The sequence below is a fragment of the Melospiza melodia genome, chromosome 26 (assembly GCF_035770615.1).
Source record: "Melospiza melodia melodia isolate bMelMel2 chromosome 26, bMelMel2.pri, whole genome shotgun sequence".
Classification (NCBI taxonomy): domain Eukaryota; kingdom Metazoa; phylum Chordata; class Aves; order Passeriformes; family Passerellidae; genus Melospiza; species Melospiza melodia.
The window spans coordinates 8426343-8444479 of NC_086219.1; the positions used below are offsets into that span (position 1 = coordinate 8426343).

The following is an 18137-nucleotide window of genomic DNA, read 5'->3' on the forward strand; positions in this document are numbered from 1 at the left end:
ATCTTCCTTGCTTGCATGCCTGCTCTCCTCTTTTCACATTGTTTATGCTTTGGGCCTGAAGTTTTAAGAGATTGTCCTTGAGTCTCCAGCTAGAACAGGATTGTGAACAGGATTGTTTTGTCTTCACCACCCTGTGAAAAGATCCCAGTAACACTTAATATAAAGCTAAAAGCTGCACATCAAAACAGAATGGAAAAATTTAAAACCTAAGGTATCAGTTGTCTGCAGATGGACAGACAGCAGGACAGAGCTCTCCTTTGCTTTTAGTTAGTTTTAGCTCGCTGAGGCAGAGAAGTTCCCTGGACTGTGGTTTTTCTTTTTCTTTGGAGCTGTTTAAACCTGCTGTGCGCTGAACACCCAGGACACCACCGGCAGCTCCCACCTGTGGCCCACCAGGCTGAGCCTGGGCCGCGGCAGTTCCAGTGCTGGAGGGGCCGTTAACAGACTGATAAGAGACTGATAAGAGACTGAGTGAGCCGAGCTACAGCCCACGGAGGGACTTTCTGAGTTTGTCATCTCTTTTGGAGTGGCAAGAGGCTTTATTTTTTAATATTGTTCATTTTTTTTTGTGCTGGTGAATGCTTTGCCTGTTAAATAAACAGGTTTTTCCCCATTTTCTCCATGGAAATATTTTCTCAATCTGGTTGGAGGAGGCGCCGCTTGAATCTGCTTTCTAGAGGAAATGCTTTTGGAGATTTTCTCCCAAATTTGCCCTAAACCAGGAGAGGGTGGTGGGAAGAGGGGAGAGCCCCTAGTGACAGGACTGGGGTGAGGCTGGAGAAGGGGACCCCAAAACCCCCCAGCATCCCTAAGCAGGACCCTGGAGAGGGGAGATCCCCAGTGCCCATGGGATCTCCAACGGCCCTGACACAGGGGACCACCAGAACCCCAGAGACTGGAAATGGGAAAATCCTGGTGGCTTTTTTTGATTCACTCTTGATTTTTGAAGGTTTTTATGGACACCAGATGACTTCTAGTGATGGACTTGGGTGGGAGGAATCCCCAACCCAAGGCATTCACACCTTGTTTTTCCCCAAACCAGGATTTCCCATTCCCAAACCTTGGGAAGATGGAGGAGGAGAAGGCTTGGAGGAAGAGGAAGCAGCCCCGGGACACCCAGGCAGGTGAGGAGGAAGTCAGTGCCCCTTTTCCCCTCTCTCCTGCTCCATCTCCCAGCCCAGCATGGCCCCCGCCTGCAGAACAACTCTGCTGCCAACCCCATCCTGCTGGGGATGCACTGGGGGGATCTCCTTCCCCTTCCCTCTGGCAAGGAGGCAAATCCCATCCTCTCCTTGTTCTTCTTTCCCTAGGGAAGGAGCTGAGGATGGAGACCAGGGAGGACAAATCCCCACAGCAGAACCTCGTGGAAGAGGCCGTTTTGAGCAGCTCTGTGGTGCAGGAACCCAATGGGGAGGAAAAGCCCCAGCAATCCCGCACAAGGATGGGCTCCAAACCCAGCCCAGGGTGCTCTGAGGAGGAAAGACCCACCCTGGGCTAGGAAGGTGGACAGAGCTTCAGCCAGGGCTCAGAGCTGGTGGTCCATGAGCAGCTTCATGATGGGGAGAAGCCCCACAAGTGCTTGGAGTGTGGGAAGAGCTTCAGGAAGAGATTCAACCTGATCTGCCACCAGAGGATCCACACTGGGGAACAGCCCTATGAGTGCTTGGAATGTGGGATGAACTTTACCCACAGGTCCGACCTGGTTGTCCACCTGAGGTTCCACACTGGGGAGAGGCCCTACGAGTGTCCCAAGTGTCAGAAGAGGTTTCACACCAGCTCTGATCTCCTCCTGCACCAGCGCATTCACACCGAGGAGAGGCCCTTCTGCTTTCCCGACTGCGGGATGGGCTTCAAGCACAACTCCACCCTCGTCACCCACCGGCACATCCACACCGGGGAGAGGCCCTACAAGTGTCCCCAGGGTGGGAAGAGCTTCTCAGACCGCTCGTTCTTTACCCGACACCAACGGAGGCACCGGTAAGGGCAGCCCTGTGAGTGCCCCAGCTGCAGGGGGAGCTTCATGCACTGCTCCAGCTTCATCCCCCATGGGAGGACCCACGTTGGTCAGAGCCCTGGCGATCCACATTCCTGGTGATCTGCATTGGGAAGGCAGCTGGGTATTCTTTTGTTATGACCCTAATTTTCTTTGGATTCATCTTCATCCCTTTAAAACAGAGAAAATTGGGGTAAAAATCAATAAATTCATCAAAGGCATGAATCCTCACTTTTTACTTGTGTTTCAGGGCAATCTGGGATTCAGGGAAATAACTGGGAGAATTTGGGGGTTTTGGGGGTATTTGGTTTAGTTTTCTCCCTCTCTTGGCACTCAAAGAGACAAGAGGGTTCGATGTGTCAGCTCAATAGCACTGAAACTACTCACTCCCACCCCAAAATTCCTCGATTCCACAGCCCCTCAGTGTGGAATGGGGTTGGAAGGGGATTGGGCGAAGTGTGATGCAAATCAGGAGGGGTGAAATGGGTACTGGGTGGTGCAGGATGGGTGGGATGGGGTTTGGGAGGTGGGAAATTGGGGAAATACGGCTTGGGAGGGGGGGTCATGATGTCCAGAAGGGGTGGGATGGGTTGGGGTTGGGGTTGGGGAGGTGGGCTGGGGTCTGGAATGACACAGCCAAAGTTTGAGGATGATGAAGGGAGGGAGAGCCCTTTACTGAGTGAGTTTTTTAATAATCCACATTTCTGAAGAGATTTTGAGGTATCTCACATTTCTGAGGTGGTTTTGGGGCACTCCCCAGCTCTTGGGGGTTTACTGAGAGCAGCTCCATGGAGCCCCATTGCCAGGGGTGGTTGCCTTGGGCGTGAGCTCAGAGCTGTTTCCAGAGTCCATTGCCTCAGTGCTGGAAAGCAGAGAAATGATGAACGACCTCAGACATCTCCAGTGTGTGTTTGGGGGCAGGGAGAGTTCTGCATAGGTGGGGTGGCCACTGCCCCACCCCAGCCACTGCAGCCTCTGGCCCAGCCCCAAAGTGGCTGCCAAGCCCCTGGCACCCCAAAAACCCCACCTGAGAGAGGGACCAGAGCAGGTCCGGCTGTGACACGGGTGTGACTGACATGTCCCATGGCCCTGGAGCTCACAGCAGCTGAGATCCAAGGCTGACTGTGGATCTCTGTCTCCCTCTCTCTCTTCTCCTGACTTCCTCTTCTCAAAATCTGGTTAACTTGCAATTGGACAGGTTAGAGTTTGCTAAGTCAGTGCTTTATGAAGTGATTTACTGAAATTACATGTTGCTTCAGATTTCCTAAGTACCTCATTCTCTGAAGTTTGCAACTAAAAGTTTGTTCTCCACCCTCCTGAGCAGTTTGTTGTTTTCTCCCCCTGGCCATCTGTCCTGCAGGCTGTGCCCCCTGTGCGTGCTGCTCCTCTGCCCTGGCCGGCTGCACTCGCCCATCTCGCTGTGCCCCAGCATTTCTCACCCAGCGTTTCTGTGCCCTCCCTGGGCTCCCTGCACCCAGCGCTGCCGGCTCCTGGCACACTGAGCCAGGGCAGGAGCCCACCCTGCCAAGGGGCTCTGGAGCAGGGCGGGGGCTGCGATGGCTTCGGAGCTCAACAGCTGCTCCTGGCATGGTTCCATGGAGAACGAGCACAGCAGCGCTGCTGAGCATTGTCCCTGCTGAGGGTCACACACTGCCGGGGCACATTCCCTGCCTGCAGGATTGCTGAGCATTGTCCCTGCTGAGGGTCACACACTGCCGGGGCACATTCCCTGCCTGCAGGATTTGTGGCTGACCCAAGCACTGCACTGATGGCTCCAGCGTTGCTTTCCAACAAAAACAGGGGAAGGCAAACTGTGTGCAGCTCATTGTGGAGAGTTTTGTCAAAGAGTGGCTTGAGGAGAGAGGACACAGCCGAATTAATTTGGTAAAGATGTCCTAACTAGGGCAGAGGCCTTTTTGCAGGCAGGGTGTCTGTTGGGAATGTAGCTGACTAGAGAATGGAAAAGTACAAGACCGTGGTTAATTCCAAATCTTGCACCTGCAAAGATAACGTGTCCTTGGGCCTAGCGGAGTATGATAAAGAAATAGACAGTGAGACGTGAGAAGTAGAGAACGTAGGCCCAAAGGAATGAGGATGAGTTAATGCTATAGTTTAACCAATAGATTGCTTGGGTTACAGAATATTCATAAGCTTATTATTTGCTGTATAAGTGTTTGATGCTTTTCTTCAATAAACTGGACTTGTGATGAACCATCTGGTGTCCTGGTCTCCTTCCTTCGACAGCTCATGGTATTTTAGAGTGTCTAAAACTCGCTAAGTCATTGATCTTAGAGGTGAGATGCATTTGGAACTCATGGCATGGAGAAGCAGTGCAAGATGGAAAAGGGGAGCATATAAATAAATAGAGGAAAACATTTCAGATGGTTTCTTTCCATTTTCATTTCACTTCTGGAAAGTTGGTTCAGTTTTCCAGCAATCTTCTCCACAGTCCTGTCTGCTCTTCTCAAAAACCTTTCCTGGAGAACGAGGTGGAGCTCCTGTCACAAGATGTGCCACCAACTGCGGCTTCTCTTGGCTTTGCACACTGTGCGTGCAGCAGGACTCTTGGAGCAAAGCAGGACAAAGGTTTGGAGAACTTGACATCTTTTCCTTTCTTTTCCTGGTGGACTGGGGAGGTGTACCATTGATGAGGTTTTCATTGTTACTGTTCTAGGCTAAGAAAACAGGAGGTGGTACCAGGAATTGTTAGGGAATACAAGCCTGGCTGAATGCAGAGAAAGAATATCCAGAGCCTGCAGCCACAAGTGGAGAGTTGTGTGATAATCATTCCAATCGTGTCAGTGGAAATCTTGAAAATTATCTGGAATGTGAAAATGGTCTGACAGAGAGAGTTTGTTTCTGAGTTCAGTGTAGATGATTTCATATCTGGTGCTTGGTGCATAAATCAAGAGCACAATCAGTTCATGAGAAGCACCAGACCAAGCTGGACCTCCCAGAGTAGCTGACTAAAAGAATCTGAAAAGGAGAAGTGCAGAGAATGACTTGGTGAACCTTGCCTGGAAGAAGAGTGATGTTTATCTAATAACTACTAATCCATTTAACTACTAATCCATTTTGGCCTTTGACTTTCTTAGCAAGGCCATTTGCATCCCAGATTCCCCATGAAGGGAGAAGCCTGAGCTTGTGAAAATGCCTGAAAGATGCCCTGTTCCTCTGCAGGGACACACAGGCTGGAACAGGAGCCCGAGCCCTGTCTGGGGAAGCCTCCTTTGGGCTGGAATTTGTGCCGTGCTGAGAGAGGAGGAGGAGAGGGAGAAGGCTGGCGCTGTGTGGCAGGAGCAGGAGGTTTGGGCCGTAGGACATTCCGTCTGCACCGCTGCCCCACAATGGGCGGCCGTGCCCGGGGCTCTGGGCCTGGCCCCGCGTGCGCTGAGCTCCCTGGGCTGGGCTCAGGTTCCCACTGGGACTGGGCAGAGCCTGGGCTCAAACTGGGGGCAGCAGCAGTGCAAAACACCTCTGGGCATCTGCATTTCCTGCTGCTGGGAAGGGGCAATGAAGTGAGTCGAGAAGTTCTGGTTTCTGTTTCTCCTGGTGGATTTTTTAATTTAATTCCACACTATGGAGTCAATTTCCATAGTGGTGTGGTGTGGTCTGTCAGTGGAGTGGTGGCCTCTGTCAGTATGTTCTATTTCAAGAGCTTCAGCAACAGGGCTGTGTTTGAACGCTGCAAACGTGGTCTATGTGGCTTTAATTCCCCTTGCCTTACTGCTCAGGGGCTGGTGGGCATTCCAGTATCTGCTGATCTTTATGCCTGCGACAAAAATACTGACTTCACTCTCATGAAAGCACCGTGGGTGGCACCAGCTGAAAGAGGCACTTGCAGTTTTATGGATAAAACTCCGGTGGCAAGCAGAAGAGGGCCAAGAGCAGCCATGATCCCCAATTCCCAAGACAAAGGCAGCAGCAGCCTCCTGCTGTCACCTCAGGGTGAGTCAAACAGAGCTGAAAACAGTGCTGGAACCCGATCCTTTCTTCCTCTGAGGGCTGGCTCAGGGCAGCACAGGCGGGCCCTGAGCAGTCAGGGCTGTGTGTGGGTGCTGGTTGCTCTGCTCCAGAATTGAGCTGGAAAAAGCCCTTGGGAGCCGAGGCAGGAGCAGGCGGGACGGGGCCGGCGCTGCTGCTGCTCCTGGCCGGGAGCCCCGGCTGGGCCGGGCCGGCGCCCCCTGCGCTGCGGCTGCTGCTGCTGCCAGAGCCGGGCGGGACTCGGGGACAGGGAACGGACACAGGGGGACAGCAAAGGCCTGGCGGCTGCAGGGATGGTGGTGCTGGGGCCGGGGCCAGCAGAGAGCTTCAGCCCGCAGTTAACCCCGAGGGAAACGCTGGGGAAAGGCTCCATTTCAGCCTTTCTGCACTCGTGGCTGTGAAAGGACTGAAATGAAAGGAGAACAAGCAGGGCCTGACCCCTTCTCTTTTGAGAGGATCCCCATGGCTGGTGATGTGAGGGGCCATGAGGGACTGTGAGGGGTGGTGAGGGGCATGAGGGGCCACTGGGAACTGTGAGAAGCCAAAAGGGTCTGTGGAGAGGCCAGGCACCTCATGGAATCAAGGGTCCATTGTGACACTGTGGAACCGAGGAGACTGTTGTTGGCAGGAGGAAAGCTCATGGAACCAGAAGTCCATTGTGACGTTGTGGGGCCTCATGGAACCATGGAAACCATTATGACACTTTGGGACCCACTGGAACCAAGGGGCCATTGTGACACTTCAGGGCCTTATATAACCAAGGGGCCATTGTCACATGGCCAGGGCCTCACGGAATCATGGGGATCGCAGTGACACTGTGGGGCTCCATAAGGGGCCATGGGGCTCCGTAAGGAGCTATGGGGCTCCATGAGACCATGGGGCCATCCAGACTGTGGAACCAAGGATACCATTGTTACACTACAGGGCATTGTCGTAGACATTTTTTCATAGAAATCCTTTCTTTGGTATTTGTTCATCTTCTGGGAAGCTGAGGCCCCAGAAAGAGAATGTAAACAATGATTATCAGCTGCTGTGAAATGCAATAGGATGCACCTGTGATTGGTTCATGTTGCATGTGTACAATTAAGGGCCAATCACAGGAGCAAGCTTGGGGAAAGATTCCCTGGACACAGAACTTTGTTATTTTTTTCTTTTCTAAGCTATTCTTAGCTTAGCAGCCTCTGCAACTTCTCTCCTTATTCTTTTTAGTATAGTTATAATGTATTATATATCATATATCAATAAATCCAGCCTTCTGATCATGAAACAAGATTCTCGTCCACTTCTCTCACTATGAAGACCTCATCAGGTCGCTGTAATAGGGCATCATGGAACCAAAGAGTGTACTGTGACACGGCAGGGCTCCATAGAACTGAGAACTCATGTGGCAGTGAGGAGCTCAACGGAACCGAGGGGCCAATTTGAACTTCAGGGCTTCATGGAACCAAGGTGCCACTGTGATACTGAGGAACCAAAAGAGACCATTGTGACACTGTGGGGCTTTGTGGAACCAATGAGACCATTCTGACACTCTGAGTCTCCATGGAACCAAGGGGCCATTGTGACATCACAGAGCCTCACAGAACCAAGGCAACCACTGTGGCACTGCAAGGTCTCATGGAAGCAAGGGGCCAGTGTGACACATCCAGGCCTGGTGGAACCAAGGGGCCATTGTGATCCTGGGGAACCCAGTAGAACCAAGGGGCCAATTTTAGACTCTGTGACCTCATGGAACCAAGGGGCCATTGTGGCATTACGCAGGCCCATAAAAACAAGGAAACCATTTTGGCACTACAAGGCCTCATGGAAGCAAGGGGCCATTGTGCCACTCTTTAGCCAAGGACACCATTGTTTTGTCACTGGGTGTTATGGAAACAAAGTTCTGTTGTGATCCTACAGGGCCTCAAGGAACCAAGGGGCAGTTGTGATGCTGCAGGGCCCCAAGGATCCAAGAACATGAAACAGGTCTGGCAGGCTGGGCCTCCTGGGGGCTGCCTGACTGGTCCAGCTGAACTTGGCATGTTGAGGGTCGCTTCCCATCAGCTCCTGAAGCCCTGGAGTTCCATGCTTTCCTTCCTGTGGGAAAGAACTATCCTTCTTTGAAATGGGAGGAGGTTCATGGCCAAAATTGGTATTTCTCTTCCAAATTTGATTACATTCCCATATGAAACCTGCCAGGACAGACAGCTCTGGCTGGCCTTGCCTTCTTGGGGGCCACCTCTCATCTGCCTTCAAAATACTGCAGGCCTTTGCTTTTCTTCCCATGGAAAAAAAACGTTCTTCAAGTCCAGGCATCCATGGCCAAATTTGAGAATCTACCTCCAAAATTCCTTATTCCAAGGATAGCTCCCAGACAAAAGCTGCCAGGACTATCCAGGTTTCCTTGACTTCCTGAGGGCCAGCTCTCATCTACTTTGGAAACACTGGGGCTCTGTACTTTCTTTCCTGTGGAAAAGAACTCTCCTTCTTGTCCAGATGCCCCTAGACAAAAGTGAGCTTTGGCCACCCAAATTCTGTCTCTCCAAGGATTCTTCCCTGACAGATCTGGCTGGCCTTGGCCTCCTTGGGGCTGCCTCTAATCATCTTTGAAACACTGGGGCTCCACCCTCTCCTTGCTATGGAGAATTGTCATTCCAGTCCAGGAACCCATGACTGAAATGGAATTCCACCCCCAAAACTCCCCATATATCCAAAGGTTGCTTTCAGATAAAAACTGCAAGGACAGACAGGTCTGGCTGGCCCTGGCCTCTGATGGCTGCTTCTCATTTGCCTTCAAAACCTGGGTTTCTGTGGTTTCCTTCCTGTAGAAAAGAACTGTGCCTCTTGTCCAGGCTCTCTTGGCCTCAAGCGTTTGACCACTATATAGGGATGTTGGCAAGGATGAAAGTTTGACAAGAAAGTCTCACAGATATGTATGCTTGGCAGATGAATTTTTGAAAGTAGAATCTGAAGAAGGAATAGAAATGAAAGCAAGTTTTGATATAGAAGAAAAGAATGTCTGGAGCAGTCTTACTAGATAACTAAGAAGGTAAAGGGTATGTTATTAAAAGGGGTGTTTATGGCTTAGAGGAAAGGATATACCCACCTCAAACGAGATGTTTTTGCCAAGCAGAAAGATACCACAGGCAAACAAGACTGTCGATGTAGCAAGTAGAAAAAAGATTTCAGAATTTTCCACTGCAAGAAAACTGAAAAACAACTTCTACCTTAAACTGTAATGTACTAACTTTTAGTGACAGGAGAACAGTAACATGAATATGATAATGACAGTAGTTATGACTGGCTATATGTAAAAGTTAAGGTATAGACTGGTTCTTCTGTATTAAGATGCTCAGCAAAGAAAAGTATATAATGCATTGTAACCAAAACTAAAGGGTCTTCAGTCTTGTCTGCAGCTGGAGGTGACAGCTGTAGCCATAGGCTCTGTCACTCATGACCCTTAACTGCTGTAAGTCTTGGATGTAATAAACTGCATTTTGAAGAGCCACCTGGAGTCACACATCCCTCATTTAGGCTCTCACTCTATGGAAACTCATGGAACCATGGGTCAGTTGTGACAATGCAGGTCCAAGGACACCACGGTGACACCACGGAACCTCATGGAGCCAAGGGGTCATGGTGACATTGTGGTGCCTCATGGAATCAAGGAGACCATAGTACAACTCAGGGGCCACAAGGAACCAAGGGTCCATGGTGACCTTGTTGTCAGGATCCGTCCTAGTGAACAGATGACCTGATGGTTCATAGGAATGATCTCAGAGTGCAAAAACCGACAAGGTACAAGGGGGGTTTGCAGTGATAATCAAATCAAATGCAGTTTTATTGAATGACCACAGCAAAAATGCGATAGAGGGATTAAGGGAGAGAGAAAAGGAGAGAGAGAGAGAGAGAGAGAGAGAAAGGGGATATAGCTACCAACACAGAGATGAAGTCCTTTGGTCCAGTCCAGCCGAGGGTCCGCCTGCTACACTGGGGAGATCTCAAAGGCTCTAGCTAACTCAGAGGTTTTTATTACTGAAAATTGTGAGGGGCGGGGCAGGAAAGTGATACAATAGGGAACAGATGTAACAGGTAGTCCATGTTCTCAGCAGTAAATGAGAGCCATTGTTTTCTTGCTCCAGTGGTCACAACCTGCAGGCAAACATCTCGCTTTGGTCAGCTTGCCTCTCCCACACACCTCCCCCGGGCTGGGGATTTCAGTCCCAGTCCTTGGAAGGAGCAGAGGGGCCTTTTAGGAGTTTCATGTCTCAGTCCTTGATGGAAAAGCTTCTTACATCTCAGTCTGTCTGTTATGGTGGTTGTAAAACAGGTGAGGGTCTTCTGTGGGAGACCACCCGAAACTCAGGAGAAGTCCAGCCAGGCCGAGAGATGGGACAGCTTCCAGAGCTGCTATTGTTGCAAACGGGGCATGGTGCCCTCTTCTTAGCATACATCAAACACACTTGTGAAAACAGTAGCTTAACACTGAGCTTTCAGGTCTCAGGGCCCATGGCGTGTAACTTTTCTCCTTCAGAGCCAGATATTCTAGATGGGGGCGGGGGGGTCTTCTCTTCAGTGGTCTCCCAAGGACGATCGTGAGGCAGATGAGGGAAAATTCTGACAGACTCTCACAATTGTGCAGCCCGTAGTGTCACAGAGGAGCCATTGTGACACAGCAAGGGTGCATGGAGCCGAGGGACCATTGTGACACATCAGGGCTTTGTGGAACCAAGAGGGCATTGTGACATTGCAAGGCCTTATGGAAGCACAGGGCCATTGTGACAGTACAGAAGCAAGGGGAACATTGTGACACTCCAGGGCCTCATGGAACCAAGGAGGCCATTGTGACACTGTGGGGTCCCACGAAATCAAGGGAACATGGAACAGGTCTGGCTGGCTGAGCCTCCTGGGGACCACCTGACAGGTCCAGGTGACCTTGGCATGTCGAGGGCTGCTTCTCATCTGCCCTGGAGCACTGAGGCTCTGGGCTTCCCTTCCTATGGGAGAGAACTGTCTTTCTCCTCCAGGGGCCCAAGGCCAACATTGGTATTCCTCCTCCAAATTCCCTTATATGCAAAGATTGTTCCCAGATGAAATCTGCCAGGAGAGACAGATCTGGCTGCCTTGGCCACCCAGGGGCCACCTCTCATCTGCCTTTGAAACACTGGGACCATGTGCTTTTCTTTCTTATGGCAAAAAAACATCTATCTCAACCAGGCACTCATGGCCAAAATTGGGCATCTGCCTCCAGAATTCCCTATATCCAAGGACAGCTCCCAGACAAAAGCTGCCAGGACTGACAAGTCTGGCTGGCCTTGGCTTCTGGAGGGCTGGCACTCATTTGCCCCTGAAACACTGGGGCTCTGTGCTTTCCTTCTTAATAAAAATAGCTTTTCTTCCTATCCAGGTGCCTATTGCCAAAACTGAGATTCCACCTCCGAAATGCCCTATGTCCAAGGACCTCCCCCAGATGAAAGGTGTCAGGAGAGACAGGTCTAGCTCTCTTGGCCCATGGGGGGCCACCTCTCATCTTCTTCCAAAACACTTGGACTTCATGTTTTTCTTTCCTATGGGAAAAACGACGCATGTTGACCAGGTGCTCATGGTCAAATTGAGATTCCACCTCCCAAATTCTGTACGTCCAAGGATTCTGTGAAAAAAGCTGTCAGGACAAACAGGTCTGACTGGCTTGGCCTCTCAAGAGCCTTCTCTCTCTACTTCTGCCCTGGAAACACTTGGGCTCTCTGCTTTCCTTCCTTTGGAAAAGAGACATCCTTCTTATCAATGCAGAAATGGCCAAAACTGGGACTCCACATGAATAAACCTATATATCCAAGGGTTGATTTCAGACAGAAGCTGCCAGGACAGAGAGGTGTGGCTGCCCTTGGCCTCTGGTGACTGCCCCTCATCTGCCCCTGGAACACTGGGGCTATTTCCTTCCTATGGAGACCATGGTGACTCCATGGGGCCCATGGAACCGAGGGAACATGGAACAGGTCTGGCTGATTTGGCCTCCCAGGGGCCACCTGGCAGGTCTGGCTGATCTTGGAATGTCAAAGGCTGCCTCTCATCTGCACATGAACCACTGGGGCTCCTTGCTTTCCTTCCTATGGAAAAGAACTGTCTCTTTCCAGATGCCCATGGACAAATTTGATACTCCCCTGAAAAAATTTCTGTAGGCAAGGGTATCTCCCAGAAAAACAACTGCCAGCTCTGGCTGGCCTTGGCCTCTGGTGGTCACCTTTCATCTGCCTCAGAAGTACCAGGGCTCTGTACCCTCCTTCCTACGGAAAAGAAGCAGCCTTCTTGTCTATGGGCCGTGGCAGAAATTTGAATTTGGCTGTCAAAATTTAATTTATCCCAGGACTGTTCCCCGACAAAAGCTGCAAGGACAGACAGCTCTGCCTGGCCTTTGCCTCTGGTGATTTTCTCACACTATGAGCTGAATATTTTCATTTGAAAGTACCTTGGACATGGCCCAGAGATCTCCCAAGCTGGGGTTTGGAGGCCTCAAGAACATAACTCATACATGGAGGCTGATGTGCCTGGGCTCAGCTGTGAAGAGACTGAGGACAGAATAGGAGTGGCCTGGCAGGGCTTGAAGGGTTGATTCAGAAATGGTGGAGCTTTTTCTCCATAGTGAGAAATAGCCAGAGAGAGAAATAAAACCATAAATGCAGCTGGGGAGGCCCAGACTGGACAGGAGAGAGGACTTTCCCTCCCAGGGCAGGGCTGTGGTGCAGCACATCCCCCAGAAGGAGCCTGGAGCAGCCCCAGGCTCTGTGTGGGCAGGCAGAGGCAGGCAGGAGGCAGAGCTGTCAGCAAAGGAAGGGCCCAGCCAGGTGGGGCAGCTGGGGGATGCCGACAGCCTGCAGGGACAGAGGCGCAGGGCAGGGACACCGTGGGACAGCCTGGGCTGCACAGGGCACAGGGATGGGCAGCAGCTGCAAGACAGCCCTGCCAGAGCCAACTTGGGCAGCACTTTGGCCATGGCTGCTGGGCCTGGGCCTGAGGCAGGAGCAGGAGACAAGTGACCCTTGCAGGCCTGGGGCCTCATTGCCTCCTTGTCCCTGCTCAGCAGCCTGGCAGGGGCCGCCCCATGCTCCTGCCCTTGGCATTGCACATCCCCACATGCCAGTGCCCATCCCGGGAAGAGCCCTGAGCAAGGAGGGAGGGACAGGATCTGCCTGGCCAGGGGCTGGGGCTCAGGGCCTGGCCCTTTGCATTCCTGAAACACATCCAGGTGTGCTCAGCACCAGAGACACCTTTGCCTTGCTTGTCCCCAGCTGCCATAACTGCCTCCAGTGTTCTGCTCTACCAGGAGAAAACTTTCTCAGTTGCCACCCTCAGTGGGACCCATTAAAACTTGAAGAAAGTTTGGAGTTTAAATTTAATTTTAATTCTTGAGAAGTTTTTTGAATGCTCTCTGGGACTGAGTCTGATGTAAACAACACCAAAGCCCCAGAGGGTCATTAAAGTCCTGGTGCTGTGTCTGTGCTGCTGAGCTGGGCTGGGCTCCTGCACAGAAGGAGCTCTTGGAAACCAAGAAGAACTCAAAAAGACATTTCTCCTGATGAGCAGCACTTTTCCCAGCCCAGCAGGGCTGAGGGCACTGCCTGCAAGTATCTGAGAGTAGTGAAGCAGAAAGAAGCTCAAAGCAGCTAGAAGGACAATCCTGAACTCATTCGTGGAGAAATCTTCCCAGCTTTTGACACAGTCAACCTCTGGTTGCAGGGATCTCCTAAAGCTGGAGATGGCAGGACTTGCATGACTGTAAGGATGGCTCTGCTGCTCTTTCTGCTTTGGGGGAGGATGTGCTGCAGAGCGGGGCTGCCCTGGGCACCGTCAGAGGGGCAGGGCAGGACAGCTCCTGCTGCCAGGGACGGCTGCAGGGGGGGAAGCCAGGGCTGCAGCCAGGGCTGCCCAGGGCTGTCCTGCAGAGCAGCTCCTGCTGCCCTCAGGGCTCTTGGCCAGTCCAGGGCATGTGCCACCTGCCAGGGGCAGCTCTCAGCCTGTCTGGCAGCTCCCCATGGACACTGCAGGGGAGCTGTGGGTGCAAGGAGTGACTCCTGCCAGGGCAGGTCCTCCTGCTGTGGAGAGGGTGCTGTGTGGGCCAGGGCTGCTCAGAGCTCCAGCTCATTCCTAAGGGGACTTTTCATGAGCTCATTCAGGGCAGGGGTTTCCTGCTTGGGTCTCTGCTTTCCTGAATCTATGCTCCCACTTTTCCCTGGCTCAGCTTGGTGGCAATGGCAACTCAGCTGTGCAGGGCAGAGCAGGCGCTGAGGCTCTTAAACCATCACCCTGAGGATTCCTGGGCACCTCACCAAGTGCCTGCACCTGCCCATCCTCCAGATCCATGCAGCATCACCTTTCCATGGTGCCCAGGCTGGGGGAGCTTTTCTTTGATCCCTGCAGGCCCCAGCAGCTGCAGGGCAGGGCTGGCCCAGGGGCTGGGCTGGGCTCTGGCAGCTCTGGCAGGGAAGGAGCCCAGGGCCACAGGAGCAGCTGGGGCTGGGACAGCTCCAGCAGCAGAACCGTGAGCAGGGAGGGAGGGAGGCAGTGCTGAGGGAAGCCCTGCTGCAGGGCAGATGTGGCACCTGCCGGGCCTGCCCTGCAGGGCAGACACTGCCCTGAGCAGCACAGCTCTTGTGTGCCCTCCCAGCCAGCACAGCACTCAGCCCAGGGCTCGGGGCCCTCAGTCCCTCCTGGGCCGGCAGAGCAGCCCCAGAGATGAAGGGCATCTCTGTGTCCATGCACCCATTTCCTGCTGCCCAGGGCCTGAGTGCCACTGTCCTGCCCTGCTGCTGCCTGGCAGGGACTGGGCAGGGCTGGCCAGGGAAAGGCTTTTCCTCAGACCCAGCTCTCTCTCTCTCCTTGCCTTGCCCAGGTGCTGCTGGCGTTGCTGAGGGGCTCTCTGCAATGGCAGTTCCAGCTGCAGGGCCAGGCCCAGCCCTTGGGCTCCTCCTGTGCAGGCTGAGCACAGCAATGGGGTGTCCCAGCTCCCTGTGTCCGGGCAGCTCTGGGCAGGGCAGCCTGGGAGGCTGGCAATGAGCCCACTCTCCTGACTCTGGGAAAGGCAGGAGCCACTTTGTGTGCCAGGGATCCCTCTGCTCTCAACAGTGTCTCCTGGCTGTCCAGGGTAACACAGGAGTGGATCTCAGGAAGGTGCAAGTGCAGGGTAGCTGGAGCAGAAGAGAGGGACAGAGCAGCTCTCCTCAGTCTGCACTGAGCCTCAGACAATCCTCCCACCTCACTGGATGATCAGCTCTCCCCAGGTGCACCAGAATCTCTCATTCTGCCTCCTGCATTCCCCATCCATTCACCCTGGCAACTCTTCTGCTTTAGGAGAAGATTCTTTATCCAAATCCAAACAGCAGGACGTTCCCCTGCCCTCACTGTCCCCCTGCACTGACTGGGAGTCAGGGCTGTTTCCCAGGTGTCCTGCAGGTCAAGGTCCAGCTCCTGACAATGCATTGGCCAGCAGCAATCAGGGCTCCAGCAACAGAGGTGAGGAAAGTTCCCCTAGACATAGACAAGGGGAGATGTTTAGTGGCAGGAAAGAGTCTATGAGAAAAGGCTTTGACTTTTCTGTGAGGAATCCCTCTTAAATATCACTGTAATTCCTCCTTCAAAAGGTGCCAATGCCTGGAGGCAGCAAATGTCCAACAGCAGCTCCATCAGGCACTTCCTCCTGCTGGCATTGGCAGACACGCGGCAGCTGCAGCTCCTGCACTTCTGCCTCTTGCTGGGCATCTCCCTGGCTGCCCTCCTGGGCAACAGCCTCATCATCAGCGCCGTAGCCTGCGGCCACCACCTGCACACGCCCATGTTCTTCTTCCTGCTCAACCTGGCCCTCAGCGACCTGGGCTCCATCTGCACCACTGTCCCCAAAGCCATGCACAATTCCCTCTGGGACACCAGGGACATCTCCTACACTGGATGTGCTGCACAGGTTTTCTTCTTTGCTTTTTTCATGTCAGCAGAATTTGCACTTCTTACCGTCATGTGCTACGACCGCTACGTGTCCATCTGCAAACCCCTGCACTACGGGACCCTGCTGGGCAGCAGAGCTTGTGCCCACATGGCAGCAGCTGCCTGGGCCAGTGCCTTTCTCAATGCTCTGCTGCACACAGCCAATACATTTTCCCTTCCTTTGTGCCATGGCAACGCCCTGGGCCAGTTCTTCTGTGAAGTGCCCCAGATCCTCAAGCTCTCCTGCTCACATTCAAAACTCAGTGAAGTTTGGTTCATTGTGCTAAGTGTTGTTCCATTTTTTGCTTGTTTTGTGTTCATTGTGTTCTCCTATGTGCAGATCTTCAGGGCTGTGCTGAGGATCCCCTCTCAGCAGGGACGGCACAAAGCCTTTTCCACCTGCCTCCCTCATTTGGCCGTGGTCTCTCTATTTATGAGCACTGCCTTTTTCGCCTACCTGAAGCCCCCCTCCATGTCCTCCCCATCCCTGGATCTGGCCCTGTCAGTTCTGTATTCGGTGGTGCCTCCAGCCCTGAACCCCCTCATCTACAGCCTGAGGAATCAGGAGCTCAAGGCTGACCTGAGAAAATTGATTAGACTGTGTTTTCAGAAGCATTTCAGAGCCATTTTCTGCCACAGAGCCTTCAGAATGTAACTCTTTACAATCTCTGACTTTTTTCCCCTATTTGTTCATTTCTTCTTTGCTAACTTTTTCCATTGTTGTGTTTTTTTACAAAATACTATACTACTACTCTTTGCATTTGTACATTAATGTCTACTTTTGTTTTGAAATAAAAATACTTACAAGAGGTTTTTCCCATGCATTTAAATAAAAAGAAATTATTCCCTTGATCTGTGCTTCCTGGCTTTTTGGCAGCCCTTCTCTGGCTCTGCAGGGGCAGTGCCTGTGAGCAGAGGTGGAGGGAAGAGACTCCCGGCACAGCAGCACAGCCAGGGACAATGGCCCTGGCTCTTCCCACATTTGCTCTGCCCAACTCCAGCCTGTCCTTCCCAACCCTGCTGTGGGTGCAAGGCCGGAGTGCTCTGGCAGCTTGGTCACTGTCTTGCTGCGTGTCCCTCCTGTGGCCACAGGCAGGGCCAGGCCATGGGCACTGCTGGGACACAGCTGGGCTCCAGCACAGCAGCTCCAGCAGCAAAGGGCATCTCCTGAGGGCAGGGCAGGGAGGCTTTGCTGCCCTCCAGAGCTGCTGTCAGCAATGTGCCCCAGGAATGCCCTGGCACAGCAGAGCCCAGTGCCTGGGGCAGGGGGGGAGTGTGCAGGGGGAGCTCACAGCAGTGTCCTGGCACAGCCAGAGCTCCTGGCATGGACCTGGGGGAGCAGCAGAGCAGGGCCTGGGCTGTGTCCTTGTTCCAGGACAGCCTGGGAAGGGGCCCCAGGGCAATTGTCCCACACCAGCCCCTGCAACCACAATTGCCAGCACTGGCCTCTCCCCACCTGCAGGAGGTTGTTTGTCCCTGCACAGAGGGACACCAAGTGACCAGGCCAGCAGGCCATGTTTGCTCTGTGCTGAGGAGATCTCAGCAGTGCATCTTGTGTGTGGGGAGATGAACCCCAGCGAGCACAAACACCATCAGCAGCACCCAGGGGTGGCACAATTCCAGTGGCACAAACAGGGCCTTGAGGCCACTTCACTCTGAGAGTAACGTCCTCTGGGAAAACACCTGAATTCTCTGCTGGGTTGTGGTTAGGACTGCATAGAGAGAAATATCCCAGGCAGGGAGGCTCCAGGAAAAAACGCTCAGGGCAGCCATGGACTGCACAGAGAGACATTGGTTAGAGTGAGGGTCTGTGGGGAAAAATCAGAGCTGCCTCCCTTCTGAACCAGCCCAAGGACCTGGATAGGGCTCTGCTGTGTTCTGGGCACTGACCTGGAACTGAGGGATGTGGAAAAGGCCTTTGGCATCAGGGCTGTTGATAAGGCTGGGCAGTGTCACTGTGGGATCTCTCTCAAACCCCTTGAAAAGGCCGGAGCCATCCCAGAGAGTCCTGGGCACTTGGGAAGGGCAGACATGGAACCAGTCTGCAAACAGGGCAGGGAGGGGGACTGGGAGAGTCACAGCCTGGTCAGGCTCAGCAGGGAAGGGGATGTGGGAAATCCTCCTGCAGCCATTCCAGGCACTGGCAGGACAGGGCAGGGACTGCAGAACCCACGTGGGAGGGAAAAGAAGGGGATGTTGTGTGCCCAGA

General features: G+C 53.0%; 1 protein-coding gene across 1 annotated transcript; it reads left to right on the forward strand.

Annotated features, from left to right (window-relative positions):
- Positions 1 to 15614: 15614 nt before the first annotated feature.
- LOC134429748 (olfactory receptor 14J1-like) lies at positions 15615 to 16583 on the forward strand. The gene has a single exon (XM_063177062.1). It carries the CDS (start codon positions 15615 to 15617, stop codon positions 16581 to 16583), a length of 969 nt encoding a protein of 322 aa, XP_063033132.1.
- Positions 16584 to 18137: the final 1554 nt, after the last annotated feature.